Source organism: Dreissena polymorpha, chromosome 3 (assembly GCF_020536995.1).
Source record: "Dreissena polymorpha isolate Duluth1 chromosome 3, UMN_Dpol_1.0, whole genome shotgun sequence".
In the NCBI taxonomy this organism is placed as follows: Eukaryota; Metazoa; Mollusca; class Bivalvia; order Myida; family Dreissenidae; genus Dreissena; species Dreissena polymorpha.
The window spans coordinates 7,743,815-7,765,619 of NC_068357.1; the positions used below are offsets into that span (position 1 = coordinate 7,743,815).

The window sequence follows — 21,805 nt, forward strand, 5'->3', positions numbered from 1 at the left end:
GCACGCTTTTTTCGCATAAAAAAAACAGTGGAGCGATACAGGGCCATCATGGCCCTCTTGTTTTAAATTATGTTTGTTTCCCATTTATGTATTTAGTCACTGTTTTGATTTGGATTATTTTGAAGTCAAATTATCACATCAGTCATTATAAATAAAAAAGAAAAAAATATATTTGTTCCCATGCAAGATGTTTTATTTTATTAAAGAATTAAAGACCACGATAATTTGTATATGTTGTTAATCTGGTATATTTCCAACACATATTTTAATTAAAATAAAACAACAATTGAATTACTGATCTAATATTAGAAACACATTTAGTTACTTTATATATTATCGTGATAATTATCTCGCAATGATAAGACATGGTCCTTACTTTGTTTTCTTCTTGTCAGATCTTGTTTTCAACCACACTATTACCTCCAGCTGTTATTTTCTAACGGTCTTTCAGAGGCAAACTCCAAACACAGAATCAGTCTCTATGAGACTTGATAAAGACTCTAAGTCAGTGTACATGCAGGTATTATCTTCCCTGGACTCAAAGACGCCTGCCCCCATTTAATCCACAAAGCTCTGTAGAAAAATACATTTCTTGAAATCTTGAATTAATAAAATTCCTGAATTATATGGCAAGGTCATTTCTAAGCTTTTTGTTAGTAAGAAGCATAATAACAACAAATCAATATATGCTTTGTACTTCATCATTTTTTTTAAACACAACATTTTGATTGTTCAAAAAGGAGGAAAATATTTTACGAGAATTTTCAAAGAAAATTGTCCTTGAGTTGATATTTTTCTTTTGAGCTCTATGGATGTCTTGTACAGATTCAGAATCTTTGTTCTTCAACTTCATTATTATCACTGTTCAGGTGTTAAAGGGCTCACGGAATTCTTTGAAGGAAAAAATGTCTCCAATTACTTGAAAGTTATATTAAATAGAATTAATCAGTTTTGAAAAATAATTAGACCTGTAATATTGATAAAGAATAGGCTCCGTGAAGCTTATTACTAAGGAAGATGTAAATGGTAAACAAATATATTATTTTTTATTTTTATGCCCCTGAAGGGTCAGTCTGTCTGTCACACTTTGTGTTAAGGTTTCGAAAAATGCTCATAACTTCTATGTCGCTTCAGATGTAACATTCATATTTGGTATGCATGTGTATATGGACAAGGCCTTTCCATACGCACACAAATTTTGACCCATTTGATCTTGACCTTGAACTAAGGGTCAGCTTTTAGGTTTTGAAAAATGCGTTTAAAGTATGAAAAATGCTCATAATTTCTATCAAAGCGTTTAGCGGGGACATATGTCATCCTATGGAGACAGCTCTTGTTTGTCTTTAAATGATGTTGTAAGCAATATAATAATATTATATAAGTGTGCATATATCGAACATCAATGATTTTATCCTCAAACTGTATAGTGTAAAATACAGTGGCATAAAGGGGACATAGGCAATATTTTATTTAACAGTCTCTATGACGTGCACACGTCATAGCTATGACGTGCGCACGTCATAGAGTTGCATAAAGGGGGCATAGGCATATTTTATTTGACAGTCTCTATGACGTGCGCACGTCATAGCTATATATATATACGCGATATATATGATGTGCGCACGCGATATCTATGACTTGCGCACTCCATAGTTATGACGTGCACACGTCATAGCCTTGACATGCGCACGTCATAACGTATGATGTGCGCACATCATAGAAATAGTTAAATAAAATATTTCTTATGTCCCCTTTATGCCGCCGCAGTAAAACCTATATCGACAAGTTTTTTATAACCATTTCTTGTGCTATCATAGCAAAGCAGTGAATTGTTTTTAATTGTGGAAGGTTCAAAGATTCTCAATCTGTATGGTCACGTGAAATACTAGGACACTATATATGTATATACATTATTTAATGAATGTTGTGTATTTGGGCCTGGCAAAAAAAGATTGTGTTTACCTTCCTACACATTCAGCTTCAGATTTTCTTAGATTGAAGTAATTATTATCTATACCGTATTTTACCATGCATAGCGCGCAGTTTTTTACCTTCAAAATTCAAAATAAAAATTCAGTGCGCGTAATACATTGACACAACGCTTTCCTATTTGCTAAATTGCAAAAAATCCATTTCTTAATCGTAAATCTTCACAATTGCCGCCATTTTTGTTATTGCAGAAAACAACACCCTATAATGTTATAGACTGAAGGGGCCGTTGTCGAAACAACAAATAGCGGGAAAGGTTAGGAATGAACGGGGAAGTAACAGTTTTGACAAAAATTAAAAGATGAAAAAAATGTCTTTGTTGGTGTTTTCACACTTCTTCATTGATTGTTCATTAAAAAAAATCGAGGTATATCGATCCCCGTGCGTCGCGGTATTGTTTGTTAAAGTTTTTGTTGTCATGAAAACTCGTTGATTTACAATGCAAAACGTTTTATTTGAACTGACGCTAATTATTTCAATCATATTTCTCAACTTCGCTTTTGCTTTATTTTGATGCTTTATTTTGATAATTTAATCCAAAGTTTAATGTTAGCAATTCCAAAAATTTGCACTCTATGTGAATTGACAGTTTGACGTCATCAAAGGAAAGCCGCTTCCTGTCTGAAGCAATAAAGCGACAAGTTTCTCGCTGACCAAATTGGCTTCCTTTGTCTAGCAATCAACATGCCGAACCAATCGTGTGTTTGTTCATCAATGGCAATTGTCCAATTAAATAATAGCATGTGCAAAGCTCCGCCTTCGAACCTTTTGCAGAGAACGGAGTTGGAGTTTAACGGTTAATTGACCAAGTGTTTTACGTAAGTTGAGATCCGATTCGCCGAAATTACTCGGCCCTAAGCATTGAAATGACAAATACATTTATCAATGATTTTCCGATCTCTGCATTAATATGCTACTGTGCGAGTATACTACGTAGGTTACAAACCAACAATAGAGATATAGACTCGTTTTATTTTCTTTAAATAGAGACAAACAAATGATATTTGTCTAATAGCTTTACGCCGATAACGCCAACCGTATGGAATTAAGCGTTCGGGTGTATTGTTTGTCTAACTATAAATACTTAATCAACTTGACGCAGTGAAGGCGTGAAATACCGGGTCAAACTGGATTTAATGGGGAGCATCTCTTAATGGGGTAATATTTAAGTCGATGAAAAATAAAATGGGATCCACGGACGATTTGCGTAAAATTAGACATTGCGATGTTGCGGGTCTGCAGAAGAAGATGTCATACGATGTTGTGAGTGGCAGGTAATGAAAATGTTACACTGTTCAAATGTGAGGAATAGGTAATAGTGGTTCGAATTTAATGCGCAGGGGTCTTGAAAAAACACGCGCAGTGCGCGGCAATAAGGACATATCGGTGTTCTCGAGAGAATAATCTAAAAAATTGTTGAAAATATAGTACTATGCAACCCATGCTCCTGATTGTATAAACGCTCCCTACTTTAAAACAAAAAATTAAGCGCCCGAAAAACTCGGATTAAATGATTGCGCAATATAAGAATGGCGGCCATTTTCGACCAAATTTTCAGGTTTTTGGTCTTGAATTCTTTTTTTTTCTCCATTTTGGCTTTGAAAAATCGCATGCGCGTTATACATGGTAGCGCGCTATACATGGTAAAATACGGTATATAATTATTATAATTTTTACATGTGCAGTAGTGAATGTATAATTTAATATTACATGTTAGAAAAATTAATTCAATAATGAATTTTATTTTTATGTTTTCCACAATGAGTTTGCTTGGCTCAGAAAGATGCATTCAGTGCTACATATATGTATCAGTTATTTGCTAGTTGGGTGATTGTATGCCTGTTTGTGTATGCATTCTTGCAACAAGTTGTCTAAGACATATTTCCCTTGACACAAGCTTGGTATAGGATTTCACTTGCTTGTAATTTGGGAAACTATGAATAAGAAGTATAAAGTTATGAGAAATTTTTAATTCCTTAGCATTTCAGGTATTTGAGTATTGTTCAGATGTTCTTTTGTTGTTTGCTAGCATTTAATGAAATTAATGAAGTCACAACTTTTTTTATGCCCCCGGATCGATAGATCGAGGGTATATTGTTTTTGTCCTGTCTGTCTGTCTGTCCCAAAACTTTAACCTTGGTTGTAGTTTGATAACTTTTGCAATATTGAACATAGCAACTTGATATTTACCATGCATGTGAATCTCATGGTGCTGCTCATTTTGAGTGGTGAAAAGTCAAGGTCAAAGGTCAAATATCATTGTATTTTTCTTTCCTAAAACGTTAACCTTCGTTAAAGTTTTATCATAACCTTTTTAATATTGAACACAGCAACTTCATATTTGGCATGCATGTGTATCTCATGGAGCTGCACATTTTGAGTGGTGAAAGCTCAAGGTCATCCTTCAAGGTCAAAGGTCAAAAAAATAAAAAAAATCATTTCTCCATTCAATCTCAATGTATCTCATGGAGCTGCTCATTTTTGAGAGGTGAAAAGTCAAGGTCAAGGTCATCCTTCAAGGTCAAAGGTCAAATATCATTGTATTTTTCTTTCCTAAAACTTCAACCTTTGTTAAAGTTTTATCATAACTTTTTTAATATTGAACACAGCAACTTCATATTTGGCATGCATGTGTATCTCGTGGAGCTGCACATTTTGAGTGGTGAAAGGTCAAGGTCATCCTTCAAGGTCAAAGGTAAAAAAAAATAAATTCATTTCTCCATTCAATCTCTTACTTACTTCTCGTGGAGCTGCACATTTTGAGTGGTGAAAGGTCAAGGTCATCCTTCAAGATCAAATATATGGCTTCAAAGCGGCACAATAGGGGGCATTGTGTTTCTGACAAACACATCTCTTGTGTAGCACAATAATTTTGTCAGCAATAAATAAGTAAAGTACGCATACAGAGCATTATCTTTCATAGTTCTAGTGACAATTATGTAGAGTTTATATGAGTCGCGTTCTGAGAAAACTGGGCATAATGCATGTGCGTAATGTGTCGTCCCAGATTAGCCTGTGCAGTCCACACAGGCTAATCAGGGACAACACTTTCCGCCTAAATTGGATTTTTGCTAAGAAGAGACTTCATTTAAACTAAAAATGTCCTGAAAGCAGAAAGTGTCGTCCCTCATTCTGGGACGACACTTTACGCACATGCTTTATGCCCAGTTTTCTCAGGACACGACTCGTATATGATATTTTATTGATGTAAGCAGCACTGAAGCATGGGGCTTTGTCAGGGAGATGCAGTTTACTACATGCGAAGAAATCTTTGGAATGCTGTTTTGTTTAATTTCTCCTTTTCAGAGTAACTAAGCAATTTGGTTTTCATTATAATTTACTGTAGACAAAAATTAGTCAGATTAGGTTCTTTCCCTGTTGCATATTGTTTATATATTTTTTTTTTAAAGAAATATAAATGTACAAAAACCTGTATTAACTCTTTAATTTCTTATACATATTCCTTTCATGACATTATTGTGTTCAAACGTTTAAATACTCACACGCATTTTCCTTTCTTGATGTGTTGATTCAGAAAATTATGGCTTCTTTATTTCAATATCACACTACAGTTTGCAGTCTGATAAAATCTGTATGCTTTGCTGGAATTCCATTATTATAGTAAAACGTCCCTTTTTACTTTAACCAAACAACACTATTAATACATGGAACTAATATTCGCCTAATTATTATCAATATTTGAAATACTTTCTTATAACATACTAATGAAGGGCCCAGTTGTGGTCATAAAGCAAACACAATTTAGAAGCAGAACTGTGTACATGAGTCATCATGTTAGTTTGTCTGTAACATTTCAGATGGGTAACTGATGGCCTTTTCAGATTTAAAAAAGTCATTCTTCAATTACTTCTTCAATTTATTTGTATATGTGGAGCTGCAAATTTGCTTAAACTAAACTGTTGATGAACATTTTGCATGGTAATGAATATATTTTTTGATGAAATTCAACATGGCACACTAGTGGCCTATTACCATTTTATTTAGCTCATAGCATGAAACTTCATTAAGTTCATGAAATTAACTGTGACCTTTACTCTATTTTCCTACAGTGCATCTACATGATGAAGAATGTCCCATACGCAACCATCTTGGATACAAGTTTTTCATTTTTAATTCTTTTTCATTTCTACATTTATCTTGAGAAATTGCAATTACTTTTGCACTTATGTTGAATCATATGATGATGTGTTACAATCTAAAGCCTTATAGCAACCTTAATAGTCTATATTTTCTTCAATATTTTAAGTAAAAATTCAGCACTTATAATATCAAACCTATTATACTGTGTATCTAAGCGGTGTGTGGATGTATCAATTCAGTGGAAGCTCTTGTTTATATTGGCATAAATTGAATATATATTAAACTAGAATTACTCATATTTTCCTTTATATGTTCTTTTAAGAATACACTATATTTTTCAAGAAAGTTTTCCAGTCTGTGTATAGGTTCATTTTCACCATCTTTTGTTGTTTATTTTGTGTAAATTTTTAGAGCAGTTTACAATATTCAGACATCCTCATTGAAAATACCTGTTAAATGCATGTACGTAGTATCATACTTGATAAGCCTGTGTGGTCTTCACATACTATTCAGGGACAACACTTTCTGCTTAGAGTGGATTTTTATTTAGAATTGACTTCTCTTAAACAACAAATACCACAAAAGCAACATAACTGTCTTCGATTGGTCCATGCTGTTTGCACAGGCTTATCTCGGACGATACTTTACAAGCATGCATTTAGCCAATTTTTCAAGTGTGCGGGTTAAATGGCTTGTTTGCATCAGACCCTTGCTGCCTTTGTTAGGGTAGTGGTTGCACCCTTTGTTGAAATGTGTTTTGAGAACATGTATCTGACTATTATGAATAAAATTTGCATTAAATTAAAGGCTTGCAGGTGAAAAATAAATCATTTCTCATAAAAATTATGCTGTTAAATTAACACAACATAATAAGAACATTCTATCTCACTAACATATTTCAGATAAAAACAGACATTATTTACCTACACTACAGGTAAGGTGCATACCTTTTTTAGGTCATCTATTTTTTGAAAAAAAAAATATGAGCTATTGTCATCACCTTGGCGTCGGCGTTGGTGTCCGGTTAAGTTTTGCGTTTAGGTCCACTTTTCTCAGAAAGTATCAATGCTATTACATTCAAACTTGGTACACTTACTAACTATCATGAGGGTACTGGGCAGGCAAAGTTAGATAACTCTGGCGCGTGCATTTCGACAGAATTATGTGCCCTTTTTATACTTAGAAAATTAAAAAATTTGGTTAAGTTTTGTGTTTAGGTCCATTTTATTCCTTAAATATCAAGAAAATTTTAAATTTTGGTTAAGTTTTGTGTTTAGGTCCATTTTATTCCTTAAATATCAAAGCTGTTGCTTTCATACTTGCAACACTTACTAACTATCATAAGGGGACTTTGCAGGCAAAGTTATGCAACTCTGACTGGCATTTTGACAGAATTATGTGCCCTTTTTTATACTTAGAAAATTGAAAATTTGGTTAAGTTTTGTGTTTAGGTCCGCTTTATTCCTACAGTATCAAAGGTATTGCTTTCATACTTGCAACACTTATTATTTATCATAAGGGGACTGTGCAGGCAAAGTTATGTAACTCTGACTGGCATTTGGACGGAATTATGGGCCCTTTATACATAGAAAATTGAAAATTTGGTTAAGTTTTGTGTTTTGGTCCACTTTACCCCTAAAGTATCATAGATATTGCTTTCATACTTGGAACACTCGCAAACTATCATAAGGGTACAGTAAAAGGACAAGTTGCATAACTCTGGTTGTCATTTTTACGGAATTATGGCCCTTTTTGACTTAGTAACTTTGAATATATGGTTTGTGTTTTGTGTTTCGATCCACTTTACTTCTAAAGTATCAAGGCTATTGCTTTCAAACTTCAAATACTTTCATGCTATCATGAGGTAACTGTACCTGGCAAGTTGAATTTTACCTTGACCTTTGAATGACCTTGACTCTCAAGGTAAAATTATAAAATTTTGCTAAAATTGCCATAACTTCTTTATTTATGTTTAGATTTGATTGATACTTTGACAAAACTACTCTTACCTGACATACCGCAATAGACTCCACCCAAACCATCCCCCGTGCCCTCCCCCCCCCCCCTGAATTCCCCCCCCCCCTTATTTTTTTTTTTTTTTTTTTGTGAGATCATCTCACGAATGACCACCACACCCTCTCACTATAACCCCCCCCCCCCCCCACTCCCACCCCCAAATTTTTTTTTTGAAACAGTTAAAAAACACAAATATTTATTTTTATTATTTTATTTTTGAAATACCGTCCAACCATCGCACCCAAGAATCCCCTTTTTTTTGCATTTTTTTTCACGCATTTTTTGAAAGATAATGTAATAAATGTCCACACCCCCACACTATACACCCCTCTTCACTCCACCCCTGCCTTCTTTGTGATTTAAATTGAGAGTCCCTTCACCTTTTAAAAGAAAATAGATGAGCGGTCTGGACCCGCAAGGCGGTGCTCTTGTTTAAAAGTTGTTATTGCTGCCTAGACATTATAGATATTGATTCAGAGCCAGAGGTTAACAGGTTTCTATGTTGTAATGATGTATTAAGTGTTTTGTCTTAGCTTCCAGAACAAAAAAACTGGCAACATAACTTTTTCATACATTGACTTTGTTACCAAAGAATAGCATGTGGTTCATGAAAATATTACACTCATATGGTCACGGTTGTGATATTATTCCATCTTCTTGATCATTTTCTACTTCTGATTGCTAAAATGTCTTTACCAAAAATCTCTACCTTGCATCATCCATTTAAACCTAATAGTTTTGGGGAACCATGAGTGAAAAGCAAATTTTAATTCCTTAGGGGCTTCCAAAATCAACCTCCCTGTATAGTGTTACTGTGTTAACCCTTTGCATGCTGGGAAATTTGTCGGCTGCTAAAATGTTGTCTGCTCAATTTCTAAAATGAGCATTTTCTTCAATTTTTTTCAAAGAATACTATCAGAATAGCAAACAGTTTGGATCCAGATGAGACGCCACGTTCTGTGGCGTCTCATCTGGATTCAAACTGTTTGCAAAGGACTTCAAAATTCGGTTCCCGCACTGAAAAAGTTAATATACAAAGTATGATGATGACCGCTGATTACAGAACAAGGCAAGTGACCCACCCAAGTTCAAGGGTGACAAGGATTTCCAGCCTGCCTCGATGAGGGTCAAGGACGCAGCTGAAGCCGTTCTCACATGCATCATCGATCAAGTGGTATGCCTTTGTTTGAATTTATTTTGTATTTTGAAGGATATCATGTTGGTCACATAGTCGCACGACTTTATTTCACATTGTTTTTACAGTATTTACAATTATATTGCTTGAACCCTTTACAACACAGATACTCACTTTGAAGTGTTAGTAGTCCCTTTGAAAATTAAATTACATTAACTACTTTTTTTAATTGATTCAAGTTATAAAGGCTTCATTTCAAACCCCAAGATACTTATGAGAAGCACAGAGCATAAAATCTGAACAAATTGCATGTTACTAGCAAGCTGATAAGGTTTAATGCTAGTTGAGCATACCAATTTTTTCTTGGCTTCTGCGCGGGACAAGAGTAAACCTGGAGGGGACATACCAGTACTGATATTTCTAGGGTGCTTTCCCCCCTCCGTGTGGCCCTGAGTCCCTGTTTTCCCTGCTGGATGAGAAGTCCCTTCTTAAGTATGCTAAGGGTACGGGCCTGCCAGAGAATGGGTCTCCATTCAGATACTTTGTGCTCGAGAACTCTATCATCATTGGTCTCTTGGAGCAACCGCTAGGCAACTATGAAGGTAGGTATGGAAATTATATGAAGAAGAAAATAAACCTTTCTCGATTGTATAGGTAAATAGTCTTGATTTGTGCTATTTGACATGCACCTTCCTAAGATTGGATATCTGTTTAGATGCGCCAACATTATTTGTATATTGGAGTAAGCACTGGGAAAATGGAGCAACAACTGGGAAAATAGGAAAATATATGACAATAATTGAAGGGAAAAAACACAAGACCCATGTATTAATAGTTTACTTATATAACATGATGTGCCTGTGAGTGTATTTCTCATAAAGAAAAGGTTTACTGTAAAATTAAGTTGGGTTAAAAACCTTAAAATCCATTATTTAGTTATATTGCATATATGTACCTGTGGGTATGGGGTCAATCTCTTGGAACATCCACTTGACTTCTATGGAGGTTGGTAACCATTTATGAGAAACTGTAAATGTAAGGCTGTTTATCATGAGATAGGAAGACACAAAAATGATTGTTCTGTTGATTTCATTAAAAGAAATAATCCTAACAAAACCTTATTTGAGAAGATATTTCTACAATGACATTCAGTACTTATTATCCCCCGCCATAGGTGGAGGGATATTGTTTTGGCGTTGTCCGTCCTTCCGTCCGTCCGGCACTTTTGTGTCCGGAGCCACTTTTGGAAGTGCTTTGGCGGATTTCAATGAAACTTGGTATGAGTATATATATATGGATAAGAGGATGATGCACGCCAAATGGCATTGTACACCATTGGATAATAAAGGAGTTATGGCCCTTTGTATCTTGAGAATATGCTTTTTTGAGTGTCAAATGTAACACTTTTGTGTCCAGAAGCATATTGGCGGGGGATATCAATTCAACAAATTTGCTTGTATTTTTTTGCAATATGGCTATTGTTTATATTAATTAAACTCAGTTTTAAATTTATCTTTAAATATTCATTTTCAGATCCTTTGCCCACAGTCACTGCATTGATTCGAGGGCCATTTGGTCGCCATGCCTGGACCATGCAGCTTCGACACTCACCTAGGACTGGTCACAGGGTAACACTAAGATGTTCTCATTTAAATTTGACATTAAAACTAATATTATTGTATAAGTTATTATTAAAATGTAATTTGGACTGCAGTGGGTTTTTTTTCACCATTTTGGGAATGGGGCCAGGTACCTTTGGATTGGGAAAATTTGCGCCGTTTAGACCAAATTTGGGAAATAAGTGTTGATGTTGGTTTGCTTCTAAATTGAGAATACAAGTGTTTTCAGTATTATATTAACTAAGTTTAAACTTATATGGATTGGAGACGAACAAAATATTGAGATCTAATAAATAAAATAAAAACTTTTTGGAAAGTTTCCATTGGGAATTTTTAGCTCCCATTTGAGAAAAATATATACTTTTTTCCATTTGGAATGGGGCCGATTACCAAACCCGATTTCGAATGGAAAAAAATGGGGGGAGCATGTAGTGGCTGCTTCGTCTGTCCGTCCGTGTGTCCGTCCGTCCACAATTTTTGTCTAGGCTATTTCTCAGCAATTAATGACCGGAATTCAATGAAACTTTATGGGAAGCTTCACTACCAAAAGGAGATGTGCATATTATCAGCTGGTTCTGGTCGGATGATTTTTCACAGAGTTATGGCCCTTTGAAATTTTCCATTAACTGTTCATATAGTGCAATTCTTGACTGGGCTATTTCTCAGCAACTAATGACCGGAATTCAATGAAACTTTATGGGAAGCTGCACTACCAAGAGGAGATGTGCATATTATCAGCGGGTTCTGGACAGATGATTTTTCACAGAGTTATGGCCCTTTGAAATTTTCTATAAAAAATTCTTGTCCCCCCAACTACTGTGCCCTCAAGACGTTTCCTTTTATCTGAATATATAGTGCAATATTGTGGGAAAAAAAACTTTGGGCAGCATCACCTGTCTCCGACGGTTTCTTGTTTAAAGCGTTTATTGTCGAGATCATTTTAAACTAGCAGTTTATTTCCTAGAAAAACCAAACTTACCGACTTTTGAGCTCTGCAATATTTTTATGCTCCCCCAAAAATTTTGGGGGGAGCATATAGTCGCCGCTTCGTCTGTCCGTGCATGTGTCGGTCCGTCCATGCACAATTTTTGTCTGGGCTATTTCTTAGCAATTAATGACTGGAATTCAATTAAACTTTATGGGAAGCTTCACTACCGAGAGGAGATGTGCATATTATCAGCCGGTTCTGGTCGGATGATTTTTCACCGTTTATGGCCCTTTGAAATTTTCCATTAACTGTACATATAGTGCAATTCTTGTCCGGGCTTTTTCTCAGCAACTAATGACCGGAATTCAATGAAACAATATGGGAAGCTTCACTACCAAAAGGACATGTGCATATTATCAGCGGGTTCTTGTCAGATGATTTTTCACAGAGTTATGGCCTTTTGAAATTTTCTATAAACTGCACATATATAGAGAATAACAGGTTACTGTTCCATCATTTTGTAATATATCAAGCGAGGCTTAGAATAAAATAACGGCGAGGCTTGCCGAGCCGTTATTTTATTCGTGCCGAGCCTGATATATTACCAAATGATGGTACAGTAACCTGTTTTTCTGTTTATCATACCACATTTTCCTAAAAATCTGCAAAACAATCCATTTCTTTATATTTAAAATGTACGGATCCCGGCTGATTTTGCTGATCCGGCTTTTACACGTTGACATTCATGTAGAAACGGCGTTCGAAAAGACAACACGAATAATCGCTTATTTTAAACGTCGTATAGAGAGAAAAAAGTTGTTTGCAATACGAATGGAAAGAGTACAACTGCTTTAATTATAAACGTCTTGAATTGGAGATCAGGAATGGACTGCAGCGACAAATTTAATGGAACAACACATTTCACCGAATAGTTTGGAGACGCCATTTTGGAGATGTGTATTGAAATTGACATTTCGATGATGGTGTCAATAATGACATACGTGTGTTAAATCGTTTGTTTAAATAGTTGAGGATTAGCATACATTTTACATTTGTCTTGACTTTCTTTGCAACACTTGCGAGTGCAATTTATCTTGCCCTATTGATGATGTCATTTAACTTCTGCAGTGCGGGCTGTTGTGATTTTTTTTTAAATAAACGTTTTTGTGATTTTTGACTTTAAACTAGAATAAAATATGTACGTTCTTGGTATCAAATTGTTTGTTTTAATGAACCTGGTTCATGTTAATAGAAATTGTTGACTTAATTGCCAATCCCACGTAGCTCCAAACATTGACTGATATAAGAACTTCCTGTTGACCATGATATAAAAAAATATATCAGGCAATGTTATATCAGGCAGATATCAATGGTATGGTATGATAAAGTGCAATTCTTGTCTGGGCTACATGTATTTCTCCCCAACTACTGACTGGAATTCAATGAAGCTTTATGGGAAGCTTAACTACCTTGAGGAGATGCGCATGTTATTTGTGGGTTCTGGTTAGATGATTTATTTAGAGAGTTATGGCCCTTTGAAATTTTTAAGTTGCTAAACCATCCATCGTATTATTTTGTCCAAAGTTATGCCCCTCAAGTCGTTCCCTTTTAACTGAATATATAGTGCAATATTGTGACAAAAAAAACTTAGGGGAGCATAACCCGTCTCTGACGGTTTCTTGTTTTGTATTGGTGCATTATCGTTTTCCCTTAGAAATGCTTTATAAGATTCAATATTCCCAGAACGATCATTGACCCTAGATCAAGTCAATCTGAAATATTTCAACCTCACACTGGGGAAATGGGAAATAATGCATTTGTCTACACAGGCTAATCAAGGGCAACTATTTTTTCTCTATTATGGTATTTTTTGTTTAAAAGAAGGCTTTCTTAGCAAAATCCATTTTAAGAGTAAAGTGTTGTCCCTGATTAGCCTATGTGATTGTGATTGCAAAGGTTAATTTGCAATGTCACATTGCACACATGCATAAAGCCCTTTTTTTCAATAGCATGGCTCAATTCCTTTCAGCTTTCTTCTTCCAAGAGTTTGCTGTCCGACCCTGGGCGGCCATTACCAATGGACACACTGGGGGTGAAACATGGTGTCAAGCATAGACACTTTCCAGATAGCGTGGATAAAGTTCAACAAACTATGGCGTATGTTTTTATAATGAAATTGATGAGGATTATTTCTCAGTAGCAATATTCTTATTGAAAAGAGAGTTGAATTTTTAGCTCATCAGAGCATAAAGAGGTGGACTGTTTATGTCACTGACGTCAGTCTTTCTGTATTGTGTTGGCAACTTTACACTCATTAATCCTGTACATGCCGAATATTTCATTAAATCTGGATGAAACCAGGTCGGAATGTTTATCTTGAACAAGATATTGGCTGAGTTTTAATCTGGGTCATGTGTGTCAATAACTTTGGCCATACGATCAAATCTAAGACAAACTTCACCTCTAGAGCCCACATTCATGACTCAATCTTTATGAAACTTGCCAAGAATTGTTTCTGGGTATTTTGAAATATCTAGGTCCAGTTCTGGGTCACTTGCAATCCAACACTAAAATGTTAAAATTATACTGTAATACCTTACATTTTTAAGGTGAAAAATGCAGTGTTTTGAATTGCAGAACTTAAAAAAAAAGATTTACATTTTTCATAGGAATTACCTACTGTTGATCCAGATGTTAAAAGCAAAATTACTCATGCCAGCACAATATAAAAAATTTCTGTTAAAAAAACCACAGTGATGCATCCAATCATCTAAGTGAAAGTTGAAAAAACAAACATTTCAAAGACCTTATCATCATGAGAATGTCTTTGGCTTCAAAGCTATTTAACAATCTTGCAACCATAGCAACATTATCATATAAAATAACATTCTTGGTACCCCGGTACCATATCGCTTATTATCTTATAAAATATATCTTATTATAAAATAATCAGTGATAAAAGTATCCCGAGTCTGGACTCCCTCGTCACGGACACGAAAACACAGTCGGAGCTTGAGAAACTACGTCATCTGATAGAGCAGCAGACTCAGTACGAGGTGAATATCAGCAGACGTAACCAGGTGGAGGATGCACGACGACCTTTCCCGAACCAAGCAACCGAGTGCAAGCCACCAAAAATGTGCCAGGAGTTTCAGACAGCCCGCTTGTTCCTGTCACACTATGGATTTCTCTCTCTTGAGGCATTGAAGGTAAATTTGGGTGGGTGAAGCTTTCAGTTTTAAGCTCTACTGGCCGAAGGCCTGAAGAGCTTATGTCATGGCGTGGTTTCCGTCATCCGTCTGTGCGTGCGTTAGACTTTTTTTTGTTTACGCGATTAAGTCCACAGTTTTCATCCGATTCTTTTCAAACTTTTTCAGTGTCTTTATATTAATGAGAACTCAAAACCTATTGAAAATGGGTTACATCAGAGTAAAAAGTCCAGAATTATCTCCTCTTGAATTTGAGAAAATTGTGAAATAAGGCTTGTTTACGCAATAAAGTCCACAGTTTTATCCAATCATTTCCCAACTTGCACAGTGTCTTTATCTGAATGATGAGTCAAACCCTATTGAAAATGAGCAATATCAGAGTTATAAGTCCAGAATTATCTCCCCTTGAATTTGAGAAAAAAAAAGAAAATTCAGTTTTTTTTATGTGATAAAGTCCATAATTTTCATACAATTTTTGGCAAACTTGCACAGTGTCTTTGTATCATTGAGGACTCAAACCCTTTTTTAAAAAGAGCAATAGTGAAGCAATAAGTCCAGAATGACTTCCCCTTGAATATGATTTTTTTTTAAATCCCGCTTGTTTACGCAATTAATTCCACAGTTTTCATCCAATTATTTCCAAATTTGCACAGTATTTTTATATCAATGAGGACTTGAACACTATTGAATATGAGCAGTATCGGAGAAATAAGTACACAATAATCTCCCCTAGAATTTGACAAAAAATTCTCCTTGTTTGCGCGATTAAGTACACAGTTTCCATCTTATTCTTTCCAAACTTGCAGTGTTTATAACAGTAGAGCGATTCAGGCCCTCATGGGCTTCTTGTTTGAAAAAGGGCTAATTTTGTTATTGAAGAACTTTTCATGATACAATTTAGTTGCAAAAGTAATACTTTAGTTTGATACATTTTGAGTAATTTATGAATGTTTGTCAATTTCATTTAATGTATTTCATGAGGACCAGTATAAAACTGTCAAAATTATAGATTTGATTTCATTGATATTTGCCCGTAAATCATGGGAAAAAATAAAATAAGAATTAAGTTATGTACAGAAAATAAGCTGTAAAACAATACAGGATTATGTATTGAAGGTCAATAATGGCTTTCCTACATCAACCTGATACTTATAAACTTTTTCATAAAAAAATTATATTTGTTAGTCAGTACTTTGCTTTTTTTACTCAATTCCAGTACTTAAATAAATTACAACTTTGAATTATAAAAACTTATTTCTTGTCACTAATTTGTATCACTTCTGGAACAGGTTATTAGTTTTTTATGGGTGCAAATAAAACTTTGAATACCAGCCGAGGACATTTTCAGGAGCCGAGCAACAGCAGTCTACCCCCTTCATTGGTCATGCTGGACACCAGCAACAGCAACCTTTTCAGTGACCTTGAACTCCTCGACAGTATCCCCAGCAGAGACAGCGACACGGTGCACGTGTTCTATGTAAAGGCCGGACAGAAACTTCCTCAGAGCATCGTGGAAAATATGGTATAAAGATTCTTACAGTTAAGTGTATGAGGACTGGTGGAAATGTGGGATATCTTTATGCCCCCTGCATCTGTAATTGGCATCTCGCCTGGACGCTGATCGCTCTGCCCACTCCGTGACTTAGCGGTTAGAAAACCTAGACAAGCTAACACCAAACTGGATTCTATGCCTATAGATTGTCTATAGATTACGCGATATTCCGGATGATTTTTATGGACTTTTTCCACCCCCTATACCACTGATAGAAGGGGTTTGTGCATATATTTATTATGCAAATGCAAAAAATATTAGATTATAAAGAACAGAAGTTATATATAACGGGTATTTCGGTACTTTAAACACGCTACCAAATGCTTGCGAGCTCACCGAAATCTAACCTGTTACTACGTATAATGTTGGTATTAGTAATGAAATAATACTGCTTTACTGGCATTTAACCATGTTATTCACGAAAATACTAACGAAACATTCTGTCCACATGTATTCGACAAGAATAGCGCTTTATAACTGGAATTTCGCTTAAGTTTAACACGCTTTCTGACGGCGAGCGGGTACCGAAATCCCCATGTAATTACGTATAATGACATATTAATAGTATTAAACATTGCTAACCCGACATGTATCAATCATTATAATTGAAAGTGCAGAACAACAAAACGGTGGCATAGATACGTTTTAATTAAAATTAGTAACATAAAATAGTTTTGTTTCTGACAAGAAAAGCGATCAATAACGTTGATTTCGTTAAGTTACCGTAATACCAATATCCCCTATAAGTTTACATATACACTTGATATAATTCATTCTTAATATTGCTTACCATATTGGTATATGCAATTTTCAGTTTTTGAAATAAATGAACTTTCTATAAGGGGGATTTTTGTAATTTTGGTAACTCTACACATTGAAGCTTCCATTCACACTTGTCAAGACCTCATTTCCCTGTTGGAAATCATATAAATTAAATTCCTCTAACTTATCTATCTTGATACCGACTGTCCGAGTTACAAAAACATTATTTACAATGTTTCATTATAATTTATTTTCTACATATTTTCGAACAAAATAAACGAAACTCGTTGAATAAATGAGAACTATGCATTCAGCTTGTCTAGAAAATGGCTGCCAGCTTGTTAGCAACCGGCGGGCACGATTTATCGATCGCTGATTGGTCTATCAATATTTAGATAAGAATCTACAGTTGACGAGATGTCAATTGGACTGTCTGTCTTTCTGTCAGTTGGTAGAAGGTTAGACTAAAATGACACGTTAAAATTTAATCTATCATCAATAATTCTTCCTTCTGCTGGAATGTCTTTAAACACACCCACAATACCTGACCTCGTTTTGTCCTTGACATTTTCCGATTTTTGAATTGAGACTAATCATAAGGTTGAGATTCTTAGTTGACCATAAATTACGTGTTTTGCCTAACATCAATAGCGCCTGCTACAAGCAATCATATTTTAATGGATGCTATCTGTTGACATTCAACACACCCACATTACCTGACCTCCTGTTGACCTTAAAATTGACCTTCATTTGGACTTATTTGAATAAGCCGATGAATCAATGCTTTCTCTGCAGGCATATGTGTTAACTGCAAGTAGCATCTGGGTTTTTTTTTCTATCATCACGAAAAATATGATTTTCTGGAAGTTAAAGTCATTTTTGTCAAGACATAATGGGATCAAAGTCAATATCTAATTAATTATGCTTCAGCTTTGTATTAACTCAAAGATAATTTTAGCATTTGACTTTTTGTAAATAAACAACAATTTGAAGTTCTATTTATTTGAATTAAATCACAAGGGCAAATAATATCGCAAGGGCATTTTTTATAGCCGTGTTATAAAATTGCCATGCTTTAGAAAAGCAGAGAACTGTTAACGGATGATAGTCTACAAAATTGCAATTAATATTTTGATTATAATATGATGTAATACATAGAAATATTTGACACAAAATATTTCTGCAAAGGGAATATTGATGAAATCCAAAACGTGTTCTCTGAATAATTTGAAGTTTGATTTTAAGCTCACCTGATTGCTCATCTGAGCTTTTGTGACCGGTCTTTGTCCTTCGTCTGTATGTCCGTCCACATTTGTTCGTAAACACTCTAGAAGCCACATTTATTGTCCGATCTTCATGCAACTTGGTCAGAAGCTTCGTCCCAATGAAATCTCGGTCGAGTTCGAAACTGGGTCGTGCCGGGTCAAAAACTAGGTCACTAGGTCAAAAAAAGGAAAAAACTTGTTAACACTGTAGAAGTCACATTTCATGCCCAATCTTCGTGTAACTTTGTCAAAATATTTGTCTTAATGATATGTTGGTTGAGTTTAAAAGTGGTTCAGGTCCGTTGAAAAACATGGCCGCCAGTGGGCGGGGCAGTTTTCCTTATTTGGCTATAGAGAAACCTTGTAAATACTCTAGAAGTCACAATTTTTGCCCAATTATCATGAAAGCTGGTCAAAGCATTGGTTTTATTGATTTCTCGGATGAGTTCGAAAATGGTCCAGATCGGTGAAAAAACATGGCCACCAGTGGGCGGGGCATTTTTCTCTATATGTATACAGTGAAAACATGTGAACACTATAGAAGTCACATTTTTGGCCCAATTTTCATGAAATTTTGTCAGAACATTTGTTTCCTTGATATGAGAGTTGAGTTCGAAATTGGTTCCGGTCCGCTGAAAAACATGGTTGCAAGGGTGACGGGCAGTTTTCCTTATATTTATATAGTAAAAAGGCTTGTAAACAATCATGAATTTAGGTCATGTAACATGCGAGACAACTCTTCTAAATATTGCATTTAAGTTTACAGTAGTTACTCCACTTTGACTATTTATGTTTTCATAATAAGTGTATTTTCTAGAGGGCACATTTCTTTTCCGATCTTCATGACACTTTGTCAGAAGCTTTGTCCCAATGATGTCTCGGTCGTTTTCGAAATTGGGTCATTCCGGGTCAAAAACTAGGTCACTAGGTCAAAAAAAAGAAAAAACTTGTAAACACTGTAGAAGTCACATTTCATGCCCAATCTTCATGACACTTTGTCAAAATGTTTTGTCTTAATGATATGTTGGTTGAGTTCAAAAGTGGTTCTGGTCTGTTGAAAAACATGGCCACCAGTGGGCAGGGCAGTTTTCCTTTTTTGGCTATAGAGATACCTTGTAAACACTCTAGAGGCCACATTTTTTTGTCTGATCTTCATGAAACTTGGTCAGAAGGTGTGTCCCAATGATATCTCGATGGAATTGGAAACTGGGTCATGCTGGGTCAAAAACTAGGTCATTCGGTCAAAAAAAGAAAAACCTTGTAAACACTGTAGCAGTCACATTTCATGCCCAATCTTCATGTAACTTTGTCAAAATGTTTGTTTTAATGATATGTTGGTTGTGTTCTTAAGTGGTTCTGGTCCGTTTAAAAACATGGCCGCCAGTGGGCGGGGCAGTTTTCCTTATTTGGCTATAGAGATACCTTGTAAACACTATAGAAGTCACAATTTATGCCCAATCATCATGAAAGTTGGACAAAACATTGGTTTTATTGATATCTTGGACAAGTTTGAAAATGGTCCAGATGGGTGAAAAACATTGCCGCCAGTGTGCGGGGCATTTTTCTCTATATGTATGTAGTGAAAACATGTGAGCACTCTAGAAGTCACATTTTTGGCCCAATTTTCATGAAATTTGGTCAGAACATTTGTTCCTTTGATACGAGAGTTGAGTTAAAATATGGTTCCGGTCAGTTGAAAAACATGGTTGCAAGGGTGACGGGCAGTTCTCCTTATATTTATATAGTAAAAAGGCTTGTAAACAATCATGAATTTAGGTCATGTAACATGCGAGACAACTCTTCTAAATATTGCATTTAAGTTTACAGTAGTTACTCCACTTTGACTATTTATGTTTTCATACGAGAGTTGAGTTAAAAAATGGTTCCGGTCAGTTGAATAACATGGCTGCTGGGGGGGGGGGGCAGTTTTCTTATATTTATATAGTAAACACTCTAGAAGCCACATTTTTTGCCCAATCATCATGAAACTTGGTGAAATGATTGGTTTTATATATATATCTCAGATGAGTTCGCATATGGTCTCGATCGGTCAAAAAACATGGCCGCCAGGGGGGCAGTTTTCCTTATGTGACTAGAGAGAAATCTTGTGATCGAACACTATAGAAGTCAAATTTTTTGGCTTATCATTGTGAAACTTAGTCAATACATTGGTTTTATTGATTTCTCGGACAAGTTGGAAAATGGCTCAGATCGGTGAAATACACTTTTTAGCTCACCTGATTGCTCAGGTGAGGTTTTAGAATTGGTCTTTGTCCGCCGTCCGTTCGTCCACATTTGGTTTGTAAACAATCTAGCATTCACACTTCTCAAGCATTCTTTATGAAAGTTGCTGACAGATCTCAGTCAAGTTTGATAATGAGCAAAATCACATAATTAATGCCATAATTATTGCCCTAAGATTGTCCAAATTTTCATTATATGATACAAAATCCTTGTAAACACTCTAGAGGTCACAATTTTGTTTCAGATTTTATAAATCTTGGTCAAAATATTTATTTTTGTAAGCAAAGTTTGATGTTTGGTAAGGGGGGTCAACTCAAAATATAGGTCACCAGGTAAAATCTAACAAAAACAAAAACACTCCATATTCCAGAGTTTTGGGTCAATAATGATGAAACTTGACCAGGATGTTTGTCTGGATAGCATCTAGGTCAATTTTGACGTTTGGTAAAGATTAAATTAACAGACTCCTCTCAGGTGAGCGAACTAGGGCCATCTTTACCTTCTTGTTTAAAGTATGTAAGCAATCTATATGTTTTCTCTATTAATCCATTTATTTCCTATACTGGTTTATACATTTTGTATTGATTTTGTTTCAGATCATAAATTGATTACGAGGCTGTGATACAAAAAATATAGCTGAGGACATTTATTGAGAGTAAAGGTTAAAACCTACCTAAAGATTCTGTATACTGCCTCTGTAGATATGTATCCAATACCTCCATATTTGCAGTCGTCTCGTCAGACCGTCCAACCACAGTTCATAGAATTTCTACACTCGTTAGGCTGGCCTGTGGATATCGGGAAACACGCTGGCTGGACTGGACATGTCTCTACCAGCTGGAGAATCATGGACCAGGAGGACGCTAGTGGTAAGATGTGACCTGTCCTGAGTTCTGTCATATACTACCTATGTTACTTTTCAGAGTTCTGTCCCATATCATCCATGTTACAGTTCAGACTTCTGTCCCATATCATCCATGTTACC

The 21,805-nt window shown here is 35.5% G+C and overlaps 1 protein-coding gene across 7 annotated transcripts in view; it reads left to right on the forward strand.

Annotated features, from left to right (window-relative positions):
- The window catches only part of LOC127872864 (ral GTPase-activating protein subunit beta-like), a 78,598-nt gene that overhangs the window by 50,603 nt on the left and 6,190 nt on the right, over positions 1–21,805 (forward strand). For 5 of the 7 annotated variants that reach the window (XM_052416315.1, XM_052416312.1, XM_052416316.1 and 2 more), the window contains 8 exons: positions 452–520; positions 9,170–9,280; positions 9,666–9,843; positions 10,775–10,869; positions 13,818–13,945; positions 14,742–14,997; positions 16,346–16,519; positions 21,551–21,689. In XM_052416315.1, coding sequence (XP_052272275.1) covers positions 452–520; positions 9,170–9,280; positions 9,666–9,843; positions 10,775–10,869; positions 13,818–13,945; positions 14,742–14,997; positions 16,346–16,519; positions 21,551–21,689 — 1,150 coding nt within the window. The remainder of the gene's footprint in view (positions 1–451; positions 521–9,169; positions 9,281–9,665; positions 9,844–10,774; positions 10,870–13,817; positions 13,946–14,741; positions 14,998–16,345; positions 16,520–21,550; positions 21,690–21,805) is intronic. The other 2 variants (XM_052416318.1, XM_052416319.1) reach the window with 1 other exon arrangement.